This window comes from Tamandua tetradactyla, chromosome 4 (assembly GCF_023851605.1).
Source record: "Tamandua tetradactyla isolate mTamTet1 chromosome 4, mTamTet1.pri, whole genome shotgun sequence".
In the NCBI taxonomy this organism is placed as follows: Eukaryota; Metazoa; Chordata; class Mammalia; order Pilosa; family Myrmecophagidae; genus Tamandua; species Tamandua tetradactyla.
In genome coordinates, this window is record NC_135330.1 from 83246085 (window position 1) to 83265363 (window position 19279).

Below are 19279 nucleotides of genomic sequence, written 5' to 3' on the forward strand. Positions count from 1 at the left end.
TGAATCCTTTATGGGTCCATGTCTCTTGTCTGTTAGATTTTTAAAAAAATTTTTTTTTACATGGGCAGGCACCGGGAATTGAACCCAGGTCTCCGGCATGGCAGTCGAGAACTCGACCTGCTTAGCCACCAGGGCCCGCCCTTGTCTGTTAGATTTTGTTCACAGTGTCTTGTCTTATGGCATGCCTGGTCAGTTTTTATTGAGTGGTGAACACTGTATATGATAATTATAGAGGAAATTTGAGGCCTTGGATAATGTCATCTTCCTGCAAAAAAGATTTGCATTTATTTCTAGCAGGTAGCCAACTCTTTAATCCAGCCAGCAATTAAGATCATTCTAACTATGGCTTAGTCCTATGAAGGAACACTGGATTGCCTGTTAAGTATTCTACATATGCAGATTTTTCTAGTCCCAACCTGTTGCCTAGGGCTCTTACTAGGCCTCCCTCGGTCTCCCGCCATGCTCATGGCAGACTCTGAACTGTACTTGCTTTTTCTTTGAACCTATGAATCTTTTTAAAGCTGTGTTCAGTATCTCTGCATTGTTTTGGAATTCATGGATGAGCGTGGGGGAAAAGTGTCTCTAGATACCAGGCTTACCTGTAATTCTGGGATTCCTTTTCCTACTGGATCTTATCTCATATATGTGCGCTACCTTGTTAGCTCTCCAGTGCCGTTAAACGCTTTTTTTAAATTTTTTTTTTTTTTTTTTAGCCAAATGTTCTCAGACTAACTCATCCATTATTGGAATATTTCTTCAGGACTGAGTATTTTCTTAACTTCCACAAGAGTCTTGAGTTGCTCTTTCGTAATTGCATCTTGTATACATTAAATTGTGAATCCCTTTAGTGTAGGGGTAGTACTTCACCCATATTTCTATTTAGCACCTTAAAAGGTAACCAGCATATTATAACTTCTCCATAACATATTTGTTGAAGTACCGAATGAGTATTAAATGATATTAAAACTTTTTCCTTTGGTGTTATTAACCCTGTTTGCTATAACCCTCTTAATTTTTTTTGGGGGTGCATGGTCCAGGAATCGAACCTGGGTCTCCCGCATGGAAGGCGGGCATTCTAACCACTAAACTACCCGTGCACCTATAACCCTCTTAATTTGGCTTCTGACTCATCAATATCGAGTTTCACGTTAAGTATCTTTTGAGTCAGAAGTATGGGTAAAGAATTACCATGTAACCAGAAAGTAATGTTTTTGTTCATTAAGCATTGCTACCTTTAAAGTCTATATTACAGTAGATTGACATCTTGAGCTTGAAGGTTATCTGGTTAAAACCTGTTTCCAGCAGATGAAATGGTGACGATGGGGGACAGTACAGGTCATTCTCCAGTTCAGTAGACATTGCTAATAAACTCATTACCATTATGGTAGGTTGAGATTTCTGAGCTTAAAGGTTATCCTGTTAAAGCCTGTTTCCAGAAGCTAATCCCCAGATTATGTGGTAGTTCATATTCTTTTTCTATTTCATAGAAATTGTGAATACTAAGATTTGCCTCTTTCTTTAATCAAGATTGCATTGAAGTGGTAGTAAAAGTTCATATCTAAAATGTGAAAATGTTCTTTGGTGAACTGCTTAGTTAGAAGACATATTCTAAAAGGCTCTATCTTTGGCTTACTATCTTCATTATGGTACCAGTCTTGTACTGAGAAACAGTCTTTCCATAGTAGAAATAAGGAGAGTAATTACAGTTCTTTTCCTGGTAGAAATAAGAAAAGAAACTGTCCCCTGCTCTATCCTAATAGACTTAATTGTTAGATTGTTAGTCTGGCTTTCCACTTTATAATAAAATGAGCTTTTATTGTGTTAGATACAAGAAACTTGCCCATGGGAGTGTGTTTACATTTGTTTGTTGTATTTAGTAGTGAATAGAGAATTATAAGATGCTAGAAAATGCGGGTGATTTGCCAGCAGACCAGAGTTTGATTTTTATCCTCAAACGGTAGGTTTGAATCCCTATGATTTTGTTTGTATGTCAGTGCATTTTAAAGACAAATGATAAATGACAATGAATAGAGGAATTCAGAGTGCAGGAGAAGAAAAAAATGCTTTTCACGTGACAGCTGTTTTGTATTTATTTTTTGTTAACCTTAGGAAGTTGAGTCAAGAAGAGTATGAACGGCAGGAAAGAGAACAGCGACTGTCAGCTGCAGATGAAAAAGCACTTTTGGCTGCAGAGGAAGTAAAAACTTACAAGTGAGTTCAGCCTCTAAAGAGGTGTCAATGGCTAATAAAACTACTGTTTGGTCTCTTCAAATAACCGTTTTTACATTGTGTAAAACAAAATAGCACAGAAGCATAAATTCACACAAATCAGTTCACACAAGAAGAATACATTTTAAGTTGACAAATGAAAAAATGTTAAAGTGTGGTTCACGCAAAGAATTCTGGGTGGTTTTGTGTATTGACATAATACTTTTGGAAAATAGTTTTTTAGGTTGTATCAGAAACCATAAAAATCATGCCATTTGATAGACCCAGTAATCATAGTAGCTCTGGGAAATTTTCTGTGGTTTATAATTGAAGGAAGATACTCATAGCAGGATTATTTGGGAACCTATTGAAGAATGATTAAGGAAATTACAGTGTATCAACTCAGAATTTCCAGCCATTAATTAATGAATAAGGAAATTATATATAGTATTAGTTTAGATTATAATGTACTCTTACTATAACAGTGTAAAATAAGTTTTTATATGTGTGAATTCGGGCTGTAGAACTACAGTCATTAGAATAAGGGAAACATGGTCACATTATTTAAATTTTATTCAGTTCTTTAACTGATAAAAGCAAGTGTAATTCTTAGGCGGAGAATTGAAGAAATGGAGGAAGAATTACAGAAAACAGAGCGTTCATTTAAAGACCAGGTAATAATTAACCTGCCTTATAGTTGCAGGATTTTTTGATATCTAATACAGACTATTATAGTAGCTATTAAAATGAATTCCTAAATGTATTGTTTGATATGTTATCTTTTTCAGATTGCTACACATGAGAAGAAAGCTCATGATAACTGGGTGAGATTTTTTTCTTTTTTTTATTTTGTGCATAGTCTACCACAAATGAATTTGGATATTTTTTCTCCAATAGCTCAAAGCTCGTGCCGCAGAAAGAGCTATAGCTGAAGAGAAAAGGGAAGCTGCCAATTTGAGACACAAGTATGTAATTTTGATATATATTTTTCTTCAGTGTATTTTAGAGTTTTGAAGGCTGTGCTATTTGGCATCTATTAAAAGAATTAATTTCATATTTCATATTCAAATCCATTCTTTCTCTATTTTTGAGATTACTGGAAATAACCCAAAAGATGGCAATGCTTCAAGAAGAACCTGTGATTGTAAAGCCAATGCCAGGAAGACCTAATGCACAAAACCCTCCACGGAGAGGTAGAGGGGGTACTTTGTAAAGGGCAGCATTTTATTTTTTGGTGCAAATATTATAATAAATTCCTTTTTCTGTGTGTAATAGCCATGATGCCCTAGAAATAATCCCAAGCACATACGAAAGAGAAAAGAGTGTTGTAAAGCAGTAATAGGACATTGCCTTCTTTAGGTCCTGTAAGCCAGAATGGCTCTTTTGGCCCATCCCCTGTGAGCGGTGGAGAATGTTCCCCTCCACTGACAGTGGACCCACCTGGGAGACCTCTCTCTGCTAATCTTAATCGAAGAGAGATGCCTAGAGGTGAATTTGGTAAGCATTAACATATTATTACCTTGCAATAAATGGTTTCAAGAGTTTTGGTCCCTTTTATTTGAGATTCCAAATGCGAACAAGAGTTTCGGATTTGGGTCTATCTAGACTAGAGGAAAATTGTATCTTTATTGGTCTTGGTGGTTAAATAGTCTACTGCAAGATCTGCTTTAGAATATAGAGCATTCGGTTATTATTGTCCTTGGGCTTCTTTGCTTTTTGTTTATTTAAAAATTTTTTATGGTGAAGTAGAAGCCTTTAAGTTAAATTTTTATGGGGTTCTTCCCACTAATATTATAAAAATAGCCTTAAAACTTTGTTTCCCAGACCATACACCAAAACAAAACAAAAAAAACTTTATAGTTGATGCAGCATACATACTTTCATTTCTCATTGTAATATTAAATGCTTTAAGACTATTTCTCATCAATAGTATTTATGTAATATTTGATAAGGTATGGAAATCAGACTTTTACACATTGGAAAAAAGCCTATAGAACTATATCAAGCTTGTGGCTTGAAGTACAGGACCACTGCAGTTAACAGTGTTTATTGCTACTCTTTCAGTCTGAGACAGTTCTTAGTTTAATTTTTCAAGTCTGTGCTTAAATTTTAAGTGATTCCCCTTCATAGGTATTGGGAGACCTGTTTTTAATGTTGCATTCTAGGTAGAGTTGAACTCTGACCTGTCCATAATTGGTTTATTTTTTTTCCTGAAAAATACCTGCTAGTTTTCTGTTTCTTTCTCAGGGTCAGTTGATGGGCCTCTGCCTCATCCTCGATGGTCATCTGAGGCATTTGGGAAACCTTCTGCCTCTGGTAAGGGTCCTAAATATATTCCAAGAGGAGGAAGTAGGTGGAGGATTTCTTATTTTTCCTCAGAGTGTTCAAGGCAATAAATGTAAATCGGCTTTTTGGCCTTTAACAGATCCAGGATCTGGTGGTACAGCTCCTGTGATGAGTAGTTCAAGAAGCTCTTCCCCTGCTAAGGTGATGGATGAGGGCAAGGTAAGTTCTGCACTCATTTTGGATTGTAGATACTTCCTGAAATATTTAACTTTTTCATTTAAGATCCTCTTCTTGCCTCGTCTCCTGTTGGTGTGTTCTGCTATATATGTACTGTCTCATTTATTTTTCAAAAAGCAAACTGTTCCCCAAGAGCTTGAAGTCCCCTCTCTCCCCAGCATTACGTCTTTGGATGAACATCCAGTAGCAGTAAGTACTTGGAGGCTGAATGAACTGGGCTTTTATTTGGTGTATTTCTGGAAGGATTTGAGGAGCATGACACTAATCTTCATTGCTTTAAACTGCATGGCAGTATGGACCTTACTGTTCTTGACTTGGGAGTGTTTGCTGGTTTGCTGAAATCTGATTGGTTGTTTTTTTTTCTCCTGTTTTATTAGGTGATTAACCTGTTTAGAACATCTGCTGTAATTGTAACAACTAAAAAATATGGAGTCACCACTCCCAACTGTGTATTTCAGTATTGAATATTCTTTGCACAGTAAATTAAACAAATTGTATAATTCATTATTGTTTTGTTTGTTAGGAATTATGCCCTTAATCCCTTTAAGTTGTATAAAGTTAGGTAAACCTTGTTTTGAATGATCAGAAATTTCAGATTGGTAACCGAAGAATGTTTGGAAGTAAAATACTGAGCTGAACAATGAAAGTCTGTACATGCCCACTGAGCCAGTGCCCAGCAGTGGCCTTAAAGTGTGTTCACCTCTCTCGTAGCATGCAGTTAAGTCTTGTGATCATGCTGCACAGTGCTTTGCCATAATGGTGATCAAAATAAGTTTATTTTAATTATTTAGAATTTCCAACTGATTTTCCCATACGAATGATCAGTATCTTAATATGAACAGAATTCCTAGCAAATGAAGATAAACATTAGCACTGTGCCTTAGTAACTTGTATATATAACGTTGTTTCTGTTGGGAAATACTTGATGTGTATTTCCTGTGTATTAGATGTTCTAATACAGAACATCTCTCAGAGATCCTTTATCCAGGGCAGCTTTTGCAGGTTTTACAGAGTAGAAGACTCTTTGTTAGAGAAGAGAAGCAGAGGTAGAAGAAGCATAGGCTTAAGAGTCAGACCTTGTATTGAATTCCAGCGCAGCCTCTTACATGCTGTTTGTGGCTGTTGGCAAATTATCTAATACTCTGTGCCTCTCTTCCCTTGTATTTAAAAGAAGATGGTCATATGTAGAGATTTACAGATGTGAGAATTAGAGGTAATGCATGAAAGACTTATCAAAGATACTTTGAATAGTAGTTGTTATTTCTTGTAAAGGGGATGGATTTTTCATTCCTTTTCATCATTTGCATTCTTTATATGGAAATAAGTTGTTGGGGTAAAGGAAGTAATGAGGGGAGGGTGGCACAGGTTGTCCTAGAAATAGATTTCAGTGTGGATGGGTTTTTTTTGATCTCTTAACATTTTTATTTAAAATTTTTTTTTTTAATTTTTATTATATAACATATATACAAAGCAAAGAAAGAAAAAAACAGTAGTTTTCAAAGCACTTTTCAACAAATAGTTACAGGACAGATCCCAAAGTTTGTCATGGGCTACCATATCATCATCTCAGATTTTTCTTTCTAGCTTCTCCAGAATATTGGAAGCTAGAAGGCATAAATATTTTTTTATCATCACAATCAACTTTTCTTTTTTGTGAAAAATAACACCTATACAAAAAAGCAATAAATTTCAAAGCATATCGCCACAATAGTTGTAGAACAGATTTCAGAGTTTAGGATTTTACTTCTAGTTACTCTAAGATACTGGAGACTAAAAGAAATATCAGTATAATGATTCAGCACTCATACTCATTTTTAAACCTAACCTTCTCTGTACAACTCCACCACCACCTTTGATCTTTCTCCCATTCTTTGGGAGTATTTGGGCTAAGCCCATTCTAACTTTTTCATGTTGGAAGGGGCTATCAATAATATGGAGTAGGGAGATGAAACTAGCTGATGTTCTGGAAAGACTGGCCCCTCTAGGTTTCAGGACTTGTCCAGGGACCCATCTGGAGGTTGTAGATTTCTGGAAAGTTATTATAGTGCATGGAACCTTTGTAGAATCCTAGGTGTTCTTTAGGATTGGCAGGAATGGTTTTGGTTGGGGTTTGGCAAGTTATGATAGGTAGCAGTGTCTAACTGAAGCTTGCATAAGGGTGACCTGCAGAGTAGCCTCTTGACTACTGGACTGTCTCAGCCACTGATACCTAATTTGTTACACTACTTTTCCACCTTTTGGTCAGGATGAAATTGTTGATCACATGGCTCCAGGGCCAGGTTCATCCCTCGGAGTCATCTCCTATGCCGTCAGGGAGACTTTCACCCCTGGATGTCATGTCCCATGTAGGGGGGATGGCAATGATTTCACTTGCAGAGCTGGGCTTAGAGAGACTGAGGCCACATCTGAGCAACAACAGAGGTCCTCCAGAAGTAACTCTTAGGCATGCCTATAGGTAGTCTAAGTTTCTCCACTACCTACATAAGCTTCACAAGAGTAAGCCTTGTGATTGAGGGCATGGCCTATTGATTTGGATGTCCCTAAAGTTTGACACAGTATCAGGGGGTTCCCAGGTGGTAAAGTTTAATAGTTCCATATTGTTTCTCCCATCCCTCAAGGGAGTTTGCCAATAATTTTTGATTATCTGCTTAATGTATTTTGGCATGTATCCAGGCATTACATTAAGCTAAACAGGATAAAGGCTCCCTGTATTTCGATTGTTTAAAGGAGCTGTCCAGACAGGTTGAGTTAGATTATGTTCTATAGAAAATTTAGTTTCTATAGGACATCATAAACCTTTCTTCCTTTGGTCTCAAAGAGTAGGTGAGGTTCTAAAAGAATGTCTTCCTAACCCCTGTGTTCTGAATTACCTTAATCCTGACCTGATCGGTTTTGTTGTTATCTCTGAATACCAGTTTATACATATCTAAAAGAGCCTCTCAAAATCCAGAAATAATAATTGCCACTCTGGGATGGTATGTTTTTATTAGTTGGGAATTGCCTCTTATAATATTCTTTGACAGTCTTCTTGCTTTTTCTTCCATTTGTAGTCACAGGCATTAATATGAATGATGAAACTGTTTTAGCCCTAGGACATCCTTTTACACATCAGTGGGAACAAGTGGGAGGGCAGAGTGTTGTTGCACTAATTCTGCTCTTTGCGAACGTGGTGGAGAGGAAAGGTGTGCTGGGTGCCAGGTATCTGCTGTGCTGGGTGCAGCTTTTATTGGTGTTGGTGCTTTTGACTGTCATAGGAAAGGTTCAAAACTTTGTTTCTGCTTTGCAGGTTAATCTGGCTGCAAAGGGGCCCCCTCCTTTCCCAGGAGTTCCCCTCATGAGCTCTCCCATGGGAGGTCCTCTACCACCACCCATTCGATATGGACCACCTCCTCAACTCTGTGGGCCTTTTGGGCCTCGGCTACTTCCTCCACCATTTGGTATGACTGTCTGCACAATAGTAATTGACATGTAAAGCGTATTTGTCTTTTCTACTCCTTGGTTAAAAATTGACAGTTGCTCCTGCAGGGCTTTGCATTGGAAATGTAGTCAGCTGAGTATATTTTAACATGTCCTCAAGTTTCGTAGGACACCTGAGGTGCTACGTAATCTCCCTGTACTGAGATGGACAACAGGTATTTCTTGTAAAGTAGGAAAGTGTTCATAGAAAGCCAGAAGAATGAATTCTGTAATAGGCTTAACAGATAGAAAGGTCCGGGACAAATCCCCTAACTCCAAGAGTTTAAAATGTTCTATAATACAATTTATTATTGTTTAACTCCAAGAGTTTAAGATATTCTATAATACAATTTATTATTGTATTATGCAGTAATACAACATGAAGCTTGTTACCACCCGTACTGGAGGCATAAGCAACAGGTCACAGAATACAAAAGAGGGAGAAATCAGACCCTCACCCCCACCCCCACCTTGGGAATAAATGGAAGCGTTCGGAATGTTAAAGAGAAATTAGAATTTTATTGCTACCTAATAAATGTTGCTGGCAGGCCACTCCTAGCAGGGCAGGCAACTTGTTTTTGATGGTATGTATTAGGTCCATGCTGAGTTCTGTATGAATTTTTAATAGCTACAGTGGTAGAAAATAGAATTTCTTTTTATTATAATATTCTTGTTGTAGTGAAGCTCTTATTTCATAATCTCTCATATTTGTATGGTACTGACAAGCACAGACCAAGCTCTTGCGTGAAAAAGATGGCAGAACTGCATAGTGGAAAACACTGTCTGGAGCAAAGGGAGAACAGTGTTTAAAAGCCCTGCCCATATTGCTTTGGCTGCCTTATAGGTGTGTAACTTAAATTTGCTGAGAGCAGTTTGCCTCATCTATAAAGTGAGGATAAGTTTGTAAGAAATTGAAGAATATATTAATGTACCCAGAATCATCTTAAATTAAATATGTTTATACTTCTTTTTCCAGGTCCTGGTTTACGACCACCACTAGGCTTAAGAGAATATGCACCAGGTGTGCCACCTGGAAAACGGGACCTGCCTCTTGACCCTCGAGAATTTTTACCAGGACACATACCTTTTAGACCTTTAGGCTCTCTTGGCCCAAGAGAGTACTTTATTCCTGGTACTCAGTTACAACCCCCCCCAGCCCATGGTCCCCAAGACTATCCACCTTCACCTGCCGCCAGAGACTTGCCAGTTTCAGGCTCTAGAGATGAGCCCCCACCAACTTCTCAGAGCAGTAGCCAGGACTCATCACAGGCTTTGAAACAGAGCCCTTAACCAGATGTTTACTCTGAAAGCGTGGACTGTGCATTATTCATTACAGTAAAGGATTTCACTGGCTTCAAAATCCAAAAATTTATTTTTAGAACTAAGCTGCCCTAGCAGTATGCATTTTTGAGCCAAACAATTCAAAATTATGATTTTCCCCCTACATAAAGACTGCCTCTGAAGCTAGAGCCTCCTTAGAACTTTTAAATGTGCAATAAAGAATACCTGTGTTCTAGTTAATGTAGCATATGTAATTACTAAATGATTTAGAATGTCATGAACAATATGAACATTTCCTGTGGAAATTCTTTAAGAGCATGTATTTCCATTTACTACCCTATTTTCAGTGTGTACCAGTTGATTACAGAGCATCGGTGTTTGTTTATAAGCTTGATTTTTAAAAAAAGTATCTGGTCACAAAGACTGTTACACTAAAAATGTTTACTGAAAATTTCACTAAACTTTATTTCCCCTCTTGTTGTAGTTCTTTGCAGTAATAGTAGTAGTTCATAAAAATGTATTCATTGATATTTCCCAATTGTCTGTTGATTCATTGAATTGTTTCCTCCGGAGTCTTGGGCCATTTTGGAAACACGTAAACTCACGTTCCCATACCTGAAGAAAGATGGTGTCTTTGCAGCACACTCTTTGTTGCTCATTGCCGAAGAGTCATTCTCAGAGCCGCCTGTCAACTTTCAAATGATCTGTTATTGCTGTTATTTCAAAGTCAGCAGTTCCCACCTATAGCATTGATATCCTTTCCCTTGACTCTAATTGCCTGTTTAAGAATGGAGTTCTGAGTGTGACTTTACATTACTAGCTTGAGTTGTTTCAACTCATGTTTTATTCCTTTTACCATTTTGTATTAAGGGTGTATAACAGAAAAATGAAAATGATGTGTCATGACCATAAAAATGAGGAAATCTTGTTTTAGAATTTAGGATGGAGATTATTATCTCCCTCAAACTTAGCTACCTTTTTCAATGAATATGACAAAAAAATTGGAAGAGTGTAATGTGCAAGAAAGGATGATCCGAGATTTTAAGCCTTGTAATCTGCCCTAGTCAGCAACCATGGGCTGAACTCAATTATTTTTGTTGATAGACACTACTACAAAATTATTTGAACATTAGTGCTTCTACTTAAAAATCATCCTTAAGAAACTGCTGTCCCCACAAGACAGGATCAGGATTAAAACGTGGCTTTTCTGGGACACATAAAAGCTTCAAACCGGCACACCCTTCCCACAGCAGGTGACACTAACAGCCTGCTTTGGACGTTGCTGCAGAAGCAGTGTGGTCAGGTGAATGTGAGAGACTGGGGATGGGCTCAGAACTGTTCAGATGAGCTACACTGGCACCACTTGGCATTTACTGGGTTTTCAAAGATATAACAGTACAAACATTTAAAAAAGGGCTAGTTTTAAATAAAAATTAGATTTAATTTACCCTTCTCTATTAGCTAGGGGTCTCTAGGGAAACAATCAGCAGGAAATATCTGTAGATACAAAATTTATAAATGAACTGAGACTCAGCATCAAGGGATAGAGAAAACCTTAATCAAAAGGGGGAAGAGTGAAATGAGTCAAAATAAAGTGTCAATGGCTGAGATTCCAGAGTCGAGAGGTTATCCTGGAGGTTATTCTTATGCATTAAGTAGATATCACGTTGTTAGTCAAGATGTAATAGAGGCTGGAGGGAACTGCCTGAAAATGTAGAGCTGTGTTCCAGTAGCCATGTTTCTTGATGATGACTGTATAATTATATAGCTTTCACAGTGTGACTGTGATTGTGAAAACCTTGTGTCTGATGCTCCTTTTATCTACTTTGTCAACAGATGAGTAGAACATATGGAATAAAAATAAATAATAGGGGGAACAAATGTTAAATTTAGTTTGAAATGCTAGTTATCAATGAAAAGGAGGGGTAAAGGGTATGGTATGTATAAATTTTTTTCTGTTTTATTTTTCCTGAATAAATGCAAATGTTCCAAGAAATGATCATGATGATGAATATGCAACTATTTGATGATATTGTGAATTACTGATTATATATGTAGAACGGAATGATCAAAAGTTAAGAATGTTTGCATTTGTTTGAAGTTTTTTGGTATTTAAAAAAAATTAAAAAAAAAATGTATACAAGTGTCTCACAAAACTGTGGGAATGTAGAGTCCAAAATCCGCAGGGCAGGCTGTGAAGCCGACGATTCCGATGGAGGGTCTGGACAAACTCCACAGGAGAGGCTTAACTGCTGAAGCAGAAGTGAGCCTCTCTCTTCTGAATCCTCCTTAAAAGGCTTCAAGTGATTAGATTAAGCATCACTCATTGCAGAAGACACTCCCCTTGGCTGAGTACAAATGGAATCAGCTGTGGATGCAGCTGACATGGTCATCCTCATTGCAACAGACAGACAGGTACCACCACTTGGCCACGTTGACACTTGAACCTGACTGTGACACCTTCCTACTTCCCTGTCTTCCTAGCTGGTATAATCTATATTTAAATGCTATTTAAAACTCTGAATTATATTAATTTCCACACTGTTTTATGTGTCCTGAAGAGACTGATGTATTTAAGTTATGTTTGTGGGTTCAACTTATTTTACCTGGTTATAAATGGCCTATGCTGTTAACTATGGCATTTCCCTTGTATGTTTGATTTCTTTTATTGCTGATATTAAGAGGGAGGACATGTAGGTTGAATTCTTTTTTCCATAGGAACTTCTCTATAATCTCTTCGAACTTTGAGAGAGCTCTCTTTCAAAGATCCGTATTCTAAAGAGTAGTTTACTATAGAGATATTTTTTTTCATCAAAGCTGCTTTTTTTTTTAATTTAAGAGTATATTTATTTATTTTTTATTAATTAAAAAAAGAATTAACAAAACAATTAGAAATCATTCCATTCTACATGTACAATCAGTAATTCTTAATAACATCACATAGTTGCATATTCATCATTAGTACATTTGCATCGATTTAGAAAAAGAAATAAAAAGACAACAGAATAAGAATTAAAACAATAATAGAAAAAAAAAGTATACCTCACATGCAGCTTCATTCAGTGTTTTAACATAATTGTATTACAAGTGGGTAGTATTGTGCTGTCCATTTCTGAGTTTTTATATCCAGTCCCGTTGTACAGTCTATCCCTTCAGCTCCAATTACCCCTTCTCTTTTTTTTTGAATTAACGGAAAAAAAGAAATTAACCCAACATTTAGAAATCATACCATTCTACATATGCAATCAGTAATTCTTAACATTCTCACATAGATGCATGATCATCATTTCTTAGTACATTTGCATCAGTTTAGAAGAACTAGCAACATAACCGAAAAAGATACAGAATGTTAATATAGAGAAAAAAATAAAAGTAATAATAGTAAAATCAAAACAAAACAAAAACCTATAGCTCAGATGCAGCTTCATTCAGTGTTTTAACAAGATTACTTTACAATTAGGTATTATTGTGCTGTCCATTTCTGAGTTTTTTATCCAGTCCTGTTGCACAGTCTGTATCCCTTCAACTCCAATTGCCCATTCTCTTACCCTGTTTCTACTTCCTGCTGGACTCTGTTACCAATGACATATTCCAAATTTATTCTTGAATGTGTGTTCACATCAGTGGGACCATACAGTATTTGTCCTTTAGTTTTTGGCTAGACTCACTCAGCATAATGTTCTCTAGGTCCATCCATGTTATTACATGCTTCATAAGTTTATCCTGTCTTAAAGCTGCATAGTATTCCATCGTATGTATATAACACAGTTTGTTTAGCCACTCTTCTGTTGATGGAGATTTCGGCTGTTTCCATCTCTTTGCAATTGTAAATAACGTTGCTATAAACATTGGTGTGCAAATGTCCGTTTGTGTCTTTGCCCTTAAGTCCTTTGAGTAGATACCCAGCAATGGTATTGCTGGGTCGTATGGCAATTCTATATTCAGCTTTCTGAGGAACCGCCAAACTGCCTTCCACAGTGGTTGCACCATTTGACATTCCCACCAACAGTGGATAAGTGTGCCTCTTTCTCCGCATCCTCTCCAGCACTTGTCATTTTCTGTTTTGTTGATAATGGCCATTCTGGTGGGTGTGAGATGATATCTCATTGCGGTTTCAATTTGCATTTCTCTAATGGCCAGGGACATTGAGCATCTCTTCATGTGCCTTTTGGCCATTTGTATTTCCTCTTCTGAAAGGTGTCTGTTCAAGTCTTTTTCCCATTTTGTAATTGGGTTGGCTGTCTTTTTGTTGTTGAGTTGAACAATCTCTTTATAAATTCTGGATACTAGACCTTTATCTGATATATCATTTCCAAATATTGTCTCCCATTGTGTAGGCTGTCTTTCTACTTTCTTGATGAAGTTCTTTGATGCACAAAAGTGTTTAATTTTGAGGAGCTCCCATTTATTTATTTCCTTCTTCAGTGTTCTTGCTTTAGGTTTAAGGTCCATAAAACCGCCTCCAATTGTAAGATTCATAAGATATCTCCATACATTTTCCTCTAACTGTTCTATGGTCTTAGACCTAATGTTTAGATCTTTGATCCATTTTGAGTTAACTTTTGTATAGGGTGTGAGAGATGGGTCTTCTTTCATTCTTTTGCATATGGATATCCAGTTCTCTAGGCACCATTTATTGAAGAGACTGTTCTGTCCCAGGTGAGTTGGCTTGACTGCCTTATCAAAGATCAAATGTCCATAGATGAGAGGGTCTATATCTGAGCAATCTATTCGATTCCATTGGTTGATATATCTATCTTTTTGCCAATACCATGCTGTTTTGACCACTTTGGCTTCATAATATGCCTTAAAGTCAGGCAGCATGAGACCTCCAGCTTCGTTTTTTTTCCTCAAGATGTTTTTAGCGATTCGGGGTACCCTGCACTTCCAGATAAATTTGCTTATTGGTTTTTCTATTTCTGAAAAATAAGTTGTTGGGATTTTGATTGGTATTGCATTGAATCTGTAAATCAATTTAGGTAGGATTGACATCTTAACTATATTTAGTCTTCCAATCCATGAACACGGTATGCCCTTCCATCTATTTAGGTCTTCTGTGATTTCTTTTAACAGCTTTTTGTAGTTTTCTTTATATAGGTTTTTTGTCTCTTTAGTTAAATTTATTCCTAGGTATTTTATTCTTTTAGTTGCAATTGTAAATGGGATTCGTTTCTTGATTTCCCCCTCAGCTTGTTCGTTACTAGTGTATAGAAATGCTACAGATTTTTGAATGTTGATCTTGTAACCTGCTACTTTGAGGTACTCATTTATTAGCTCTAGTAGTTTTGTTGTGGATTTTTCCGGGTTTTCGACGTATAGTATCATATCGTCTGCAAACAGTGATAGTTTTACTTCTTCCTTTCCAATTTTGATGCCTTGTATTTCTTTTTCTTGTCTAATTGCTCTGGCTAGAACCTCCAACACAATGTTGAATAATAGTGGTGATAGTGGACATCCTTGTCTTGTTCCTGATCTTAGGGGGAAAGTTTTCAATTTTTCCCCATTGAGGATGATATTAGCTGTGGGTTTTTCATATATTCCCTCTATCATTTTAAGGAAGTTCCCTTGTATTCCTATCTTTTGAAGTGTTTTCAACAGGAAAGGATGTTGAATCTTGTCAAATGCCTTCTCTGCATCAACTGAGATGATCATGTGATTTTTCTGCTTTGATTTGTTGATATGGTGTAGTACATTAATTGATTTTCTTATGTTGAACCATCCTTGCATACCTGGGATGAATCCTACTTGGTCATGATGTATAATTCTTTTAATGTGTTGTTGGATACGATTTGCTAGAATTTTATTGAGGATTTCTGCATCTATATTCATTAGAGAGATTGGTCTGTAGTTTTCTTTTTTTGTAATATCTTTGCCTGGTTTTGGTATGAGGGTGATGTTGGCTTCATAGACTGAATTAGGTAGTTTTCCCTCCAATTCGATTTTTTTTAAGAGTTTGAGGAGAATTGGTACTAATTCTTTCTGGAACCTTTGGTAGAATTCACATGTGAAGCCATCTGGTCCTGGACTTTTCTTTTTAGGAAGATTTTGAATGACTAATTCAATTTCTTTACTTGTGATTGGTTTGTTGAGGTCATCTGTCTTCTTGAGTCAAAGTTGGTTGTTCATGTCTTTCCAGGAACCCGTCCATTTCCTCTAAATTGTTGTATTTATTAGCGTAAAGTTGTTCATAGTATCCTGTTATTACCTCCTTTATTTCTGTGAGGTCAGTGGTTTACTCCTCTTCCATTTCTGATCTTATTTATTTGCATCCTCTCTCTTCTTCTTTTTGTCAATCTTGATAAGGGCCCATCAATCTTATTGATTTTCTCATAGAACCAACTTCTGGTCTTATTGATTTTCTCTATTGTTTTCATGTTTTCAATTTCATTTATTTCTGCTCTGATCTTTGTTATTTCTTTCCTTTTGCTTGCTTTGGGGTAGTTTGCTGTTCTTTCTCCAGTTCTTCCAAGTGGACAGTTAATTCCTGCATTTTTGCCTTTTCTTCTTTTCTGAGATAGGCATTTAGGGCAATAAATTTCCCTCTTAGCACTGCCTTTGCTGCATCCCATAAGTTTTGATATGTTGTGTTTTCATTTTCATTTGCCTCGAGGTATTTACTAATTTCTCTTGCAATTTCTTCTTTGACCCACTCGTTGTTTAAGAGTGTGTTGTTGAGCCTCCACGTATTTGTTAATTTTCTGGCATTCCGCCTATTATTGATTTCCAACTTCATTCCTTTATGATCCGAGAAAGTGTTGTGTATGATTTCAATCTTTTTAAATTTTTTAAGACTTGCTTTGTGACCCAGCATATGGTCTATCTTTGAGAATGATCCTTGAGCACTTGAGAAAAAGGTGTATCCTGCTGTTGTGGGGTGTAATGTCCTATAAATGTCTGTTAAGTCTAGCTCCTTTATAGTAATATTCAGATTCTCTATTTCTTTATTGATCCTCTGTCTAGATGTTCTGTCCATTGATGAGAGTGGGGAATTGAAGTCTCCAACTATTATGGTATTTGTGTCTATTTCCCTTTTCAGTGTTTGCAGTGTATTGCTCACGTATTTTGGGGCATTCTGGTTCGGTGCGTAAATATTTATGATTGTTATGTCTTCTTGTTTAATTGTTCCTTTTATTAGTATATAGTGTCCTTCTTTGTCTCTTTTAACTGTTTTACATTTGAAGTCTAACTTGTTGGATATTAGTATAGCCACTCCTGCTCTTTTCTGGTTGTTATTTGCATGAAATATCTTTTCCCAACCTTTCACTTTCAACCTATGTTTATCTTTGGGTCTAAGATGTGTTTCCTGTAGACAGCATATAGAAGGATCCTGTTTTTTAATCCATTCTGCCATTCTATGTCTTTTGATTGGGGAATTCAGTCCATTAACATTTAGTGTTATTACTGTTTGGATAATATTTTCCTCTACCATTTTGCCTTTTGTATTATATGTATCATATCTGACTTTCCTTCTTTCTACACTCTTCTCCATACCTCTCTCTTCTGTCTTTTCAGTTCTGACTCTAGTGCTCCCTTTAGTATTTCTTGCAGAGCTGGTCTCTTGGTCACAAATTCTCTCAGTGACTTTTTGTCTGAGAATGTTTTAATTTCTCCCTCATTTTTGAAGGACAATTTTGCTGGATATAGGAGTCTTGGTTGGCAGTTTTTCTCTTTTAGTAATTTAAATATATCATCCTACTGTCTTCTAGCCTCCATGGTTTCTGCTGAGAAATCTACACATAGTCTTATTGGGTTTCCCTTGTATGTGATGGATTGTTTTTCTCTTGCTGCTTTCAAGGTCCTCTCTTTCTCTTTGACCTCTGACATTCTAACTAGTAAGTGTCTTGCAGAACGCCTATTTGGGTCTAATCTCTTTGGGGTGCGCTGCACTTCTTGGATCTGTAATTTTAGGTCTTTCATAAGAGTTGGGAAATTTTCAGTGATTTCTTCCATTAGTTTTTCTCCTCCTTTTCCCTTCTCTTCTCCTTCTGGGACACCCACAACATGTATATTTGTGCGCTTCATATTGTCCTTGAGTTCCCTGATACCCTGTTCAAATTTTTCCATTCTTTTCCCGATAGTTTCTGTTTGTTTTTGGAATTCAGATGTTCCATCCTCCAAATCGCTAATTCTATCTTCTGTCTCTTTGAATCTATCATTGTAGGTATCCATTGTTTTTTCTCTTTTCTACTTTGTCCTTCACTTCCATAAGTTCTGTGATTTGTTTTTTCAGTTTTTCTATTTCTTCTTTATGTTCAGCCCATGTCTTCTTCATGTCCTCCCTCAATTTATCGATTTCGTTTTTGAAGAGGTTTTCCATTTCTGTTTGTATATTCAGCATTAGTTGTCTCAGCTCCTGTATCTCATTTGAACTATTGGTTTGTTCCTTTGACTGGGCCATGTTTTCAATTATTTGAGCGTGACCCGTTATCTTCTGTTGGCATCTGCGCATTTAGACAGATTTCCCTGGGTATTGGATCCAAAAGTTTGGAAGATTTTTCTGTGAAATCTCTGGGTTCTGTTTTTCTTATCCTGCCCAGTAGGTGGCGCTTGTGGCACACGTTTGTCTGCGGGTCCCACCAGTAAAAGGTGCTGTGGGACCTTTAACTTTGGAAAACTCTCGCCGTCCGGGAGGTTCGCTAGCCGAAGCGGCTTGGAAGAGTGCGAGCTGGCCCGGGGTCCGAACGTGGGGAGGGTTGCTGGCCGCCGCAGCCCGGGAAAGCGCCCATCTGAATTTCCTAGTCGGCCCGGGCGACAAGCGTGGCAGGAGGGCGCCAGCGGCAGTGGCCCGCCCGGAAGAGTGCACGTTACCGGGGAGTCACGGGTTTGGAAGGGGCCTCCCCCACCCGTCACCGTTCTCCGTGGCCTGGGGATTTCCAATCCAATTCTCTCAGTTGGTCCGGGGGGCTGCGCGTGGTGTGGGCGCCAGCCACCGCAGTTTCAGGGGACCGCCTCTCCAATTCTCCCAGCCGGCCCGGGAAGGGGGAAGGGAGTGACTCCGGCTGCTTGCCGCCCCGCCCGGTGAAGCCCGCGCGCCTCGGTAATCTCACCCGAGCAGCTTCTCTCAGCCAGCCAGACGTTCCAGGATGGGGTACGCTGTCTTTTTTTTTACTCTGTTGTGGCTTTGGGAGCTGTTCTGTATCGTTTCTACTCCCCTAGTAGCTGTCCTGGAGAAGAAACTAAGATCCGCGCGTCTTACTAAGCCGCCATCTTCTCCGGAAGTCCCCAAAGCTGCTTTTTTTAAAGGTATTTTTTTGTGACTTAAATACCAGAACAGTGAGAAGTCATGCACTAGGCTTTAATTAACATTATAGAATTTCAGGGAATGGGAGATACAGCCTAGTGTAAACAAGAGTATCAGCCTTTTAGAATGTTTATTTAATTTGTAAACATCTGAAAATGTGCTATAAAGTTACTATAATTTAAAATGTCAAAGAGGTCTTAGAAATACTATTTTAAAGACAGAGTAGTGATATATAAAGTCCTGTTATGGTATGATCTCAAATTGCTTGAAAGGTAAATTAAATCTTAATTTTTGAAAACTCAGTAAATGCCAGGTGGTGCCAGTGTAGCTCATCTGAGCAGTTCTCAGCTGGTTCCCAGTCTCTCCCATTCACCTGACCGCACTGCTTCTGCCGCAAAGCCCAAAGCAGGCTGCCAGTGTGCACCTGCTGGGTGCAGCTGTGCCGGTTTGAAGCTATTGTGTTGCCCAGAAAAGCCATCCTTTAGTCCTGATGCCATCTTGTGGGGACAGCCATTTCTTTCAGTCCTGAGTCAGCACTGTAGGGGCAGAAACTTGATTAGATTATCTCTA

General features: G+C 37.8%; 1 protein-coding gene and 1 non-coding gene across 5 annotated transcripts in view; one reads left to right on the top strand and one right to left on the bottom strand.

Moving 5' to 3' along the window:
- MIA3 (MIA SH3 domain ER export factor 3) overlaps positions 1-9998 on the top strand; it is a 57774-nt gene extending 47776 nt beyond the window's left edge. For 2 of the 4 annotated variants that reach the window (XM_077157927.1, XM_077157929.1), the window contains 11 exons: positions 2110-2211; positions 2822-2882; positions 2997-3032; positions 3106-3173; positions 3301-3401; positions 3568-3705; positions 4456-4524; positions 4634-4713; positions 4849-4920; positions 8018-8168; positions 9164-9998. In XM_077157927.1, coding sequence (XP_077014042.1) covers positions 2110-2211; positions 2822-2882; positions 2997-3032; positions 3106-3173; positions 3301-3401; positions 3568-3705; positions 4456-4524; positions 4634-4713; positions 4849-4920; positions 8018-8168; positions 9164-9477 — 1192 coding nt within the window. In that variant the 3' untranslated portion in view covers positions 9478-9998. The remainder of the gene's footprint in view (positions 1-2109; positions 2212-2821; positions 2883-2996; positions 3033-3105; positions 3174-3300; positions 3402-3567; positions 3706-4455; positions 4525-4633; positions 4714-4848; positions 4921-8017; positions 8169-9163) is intronic. The other 2 variants (XM_077157928.1, XM_077157930.1) reach the window with 1 other exon arrangement.
- On the bottom strand, positions 1026-1097 carry TRNAG-UCC (transfer RNA glycine (anticodon UCC)). Its single transcript has one exon. It is a non-coding gene; the product is annotated as a tRNA-Gly (tRNA).
- Positions 9999-19279: the final 9281 nt, after the last annotated feature.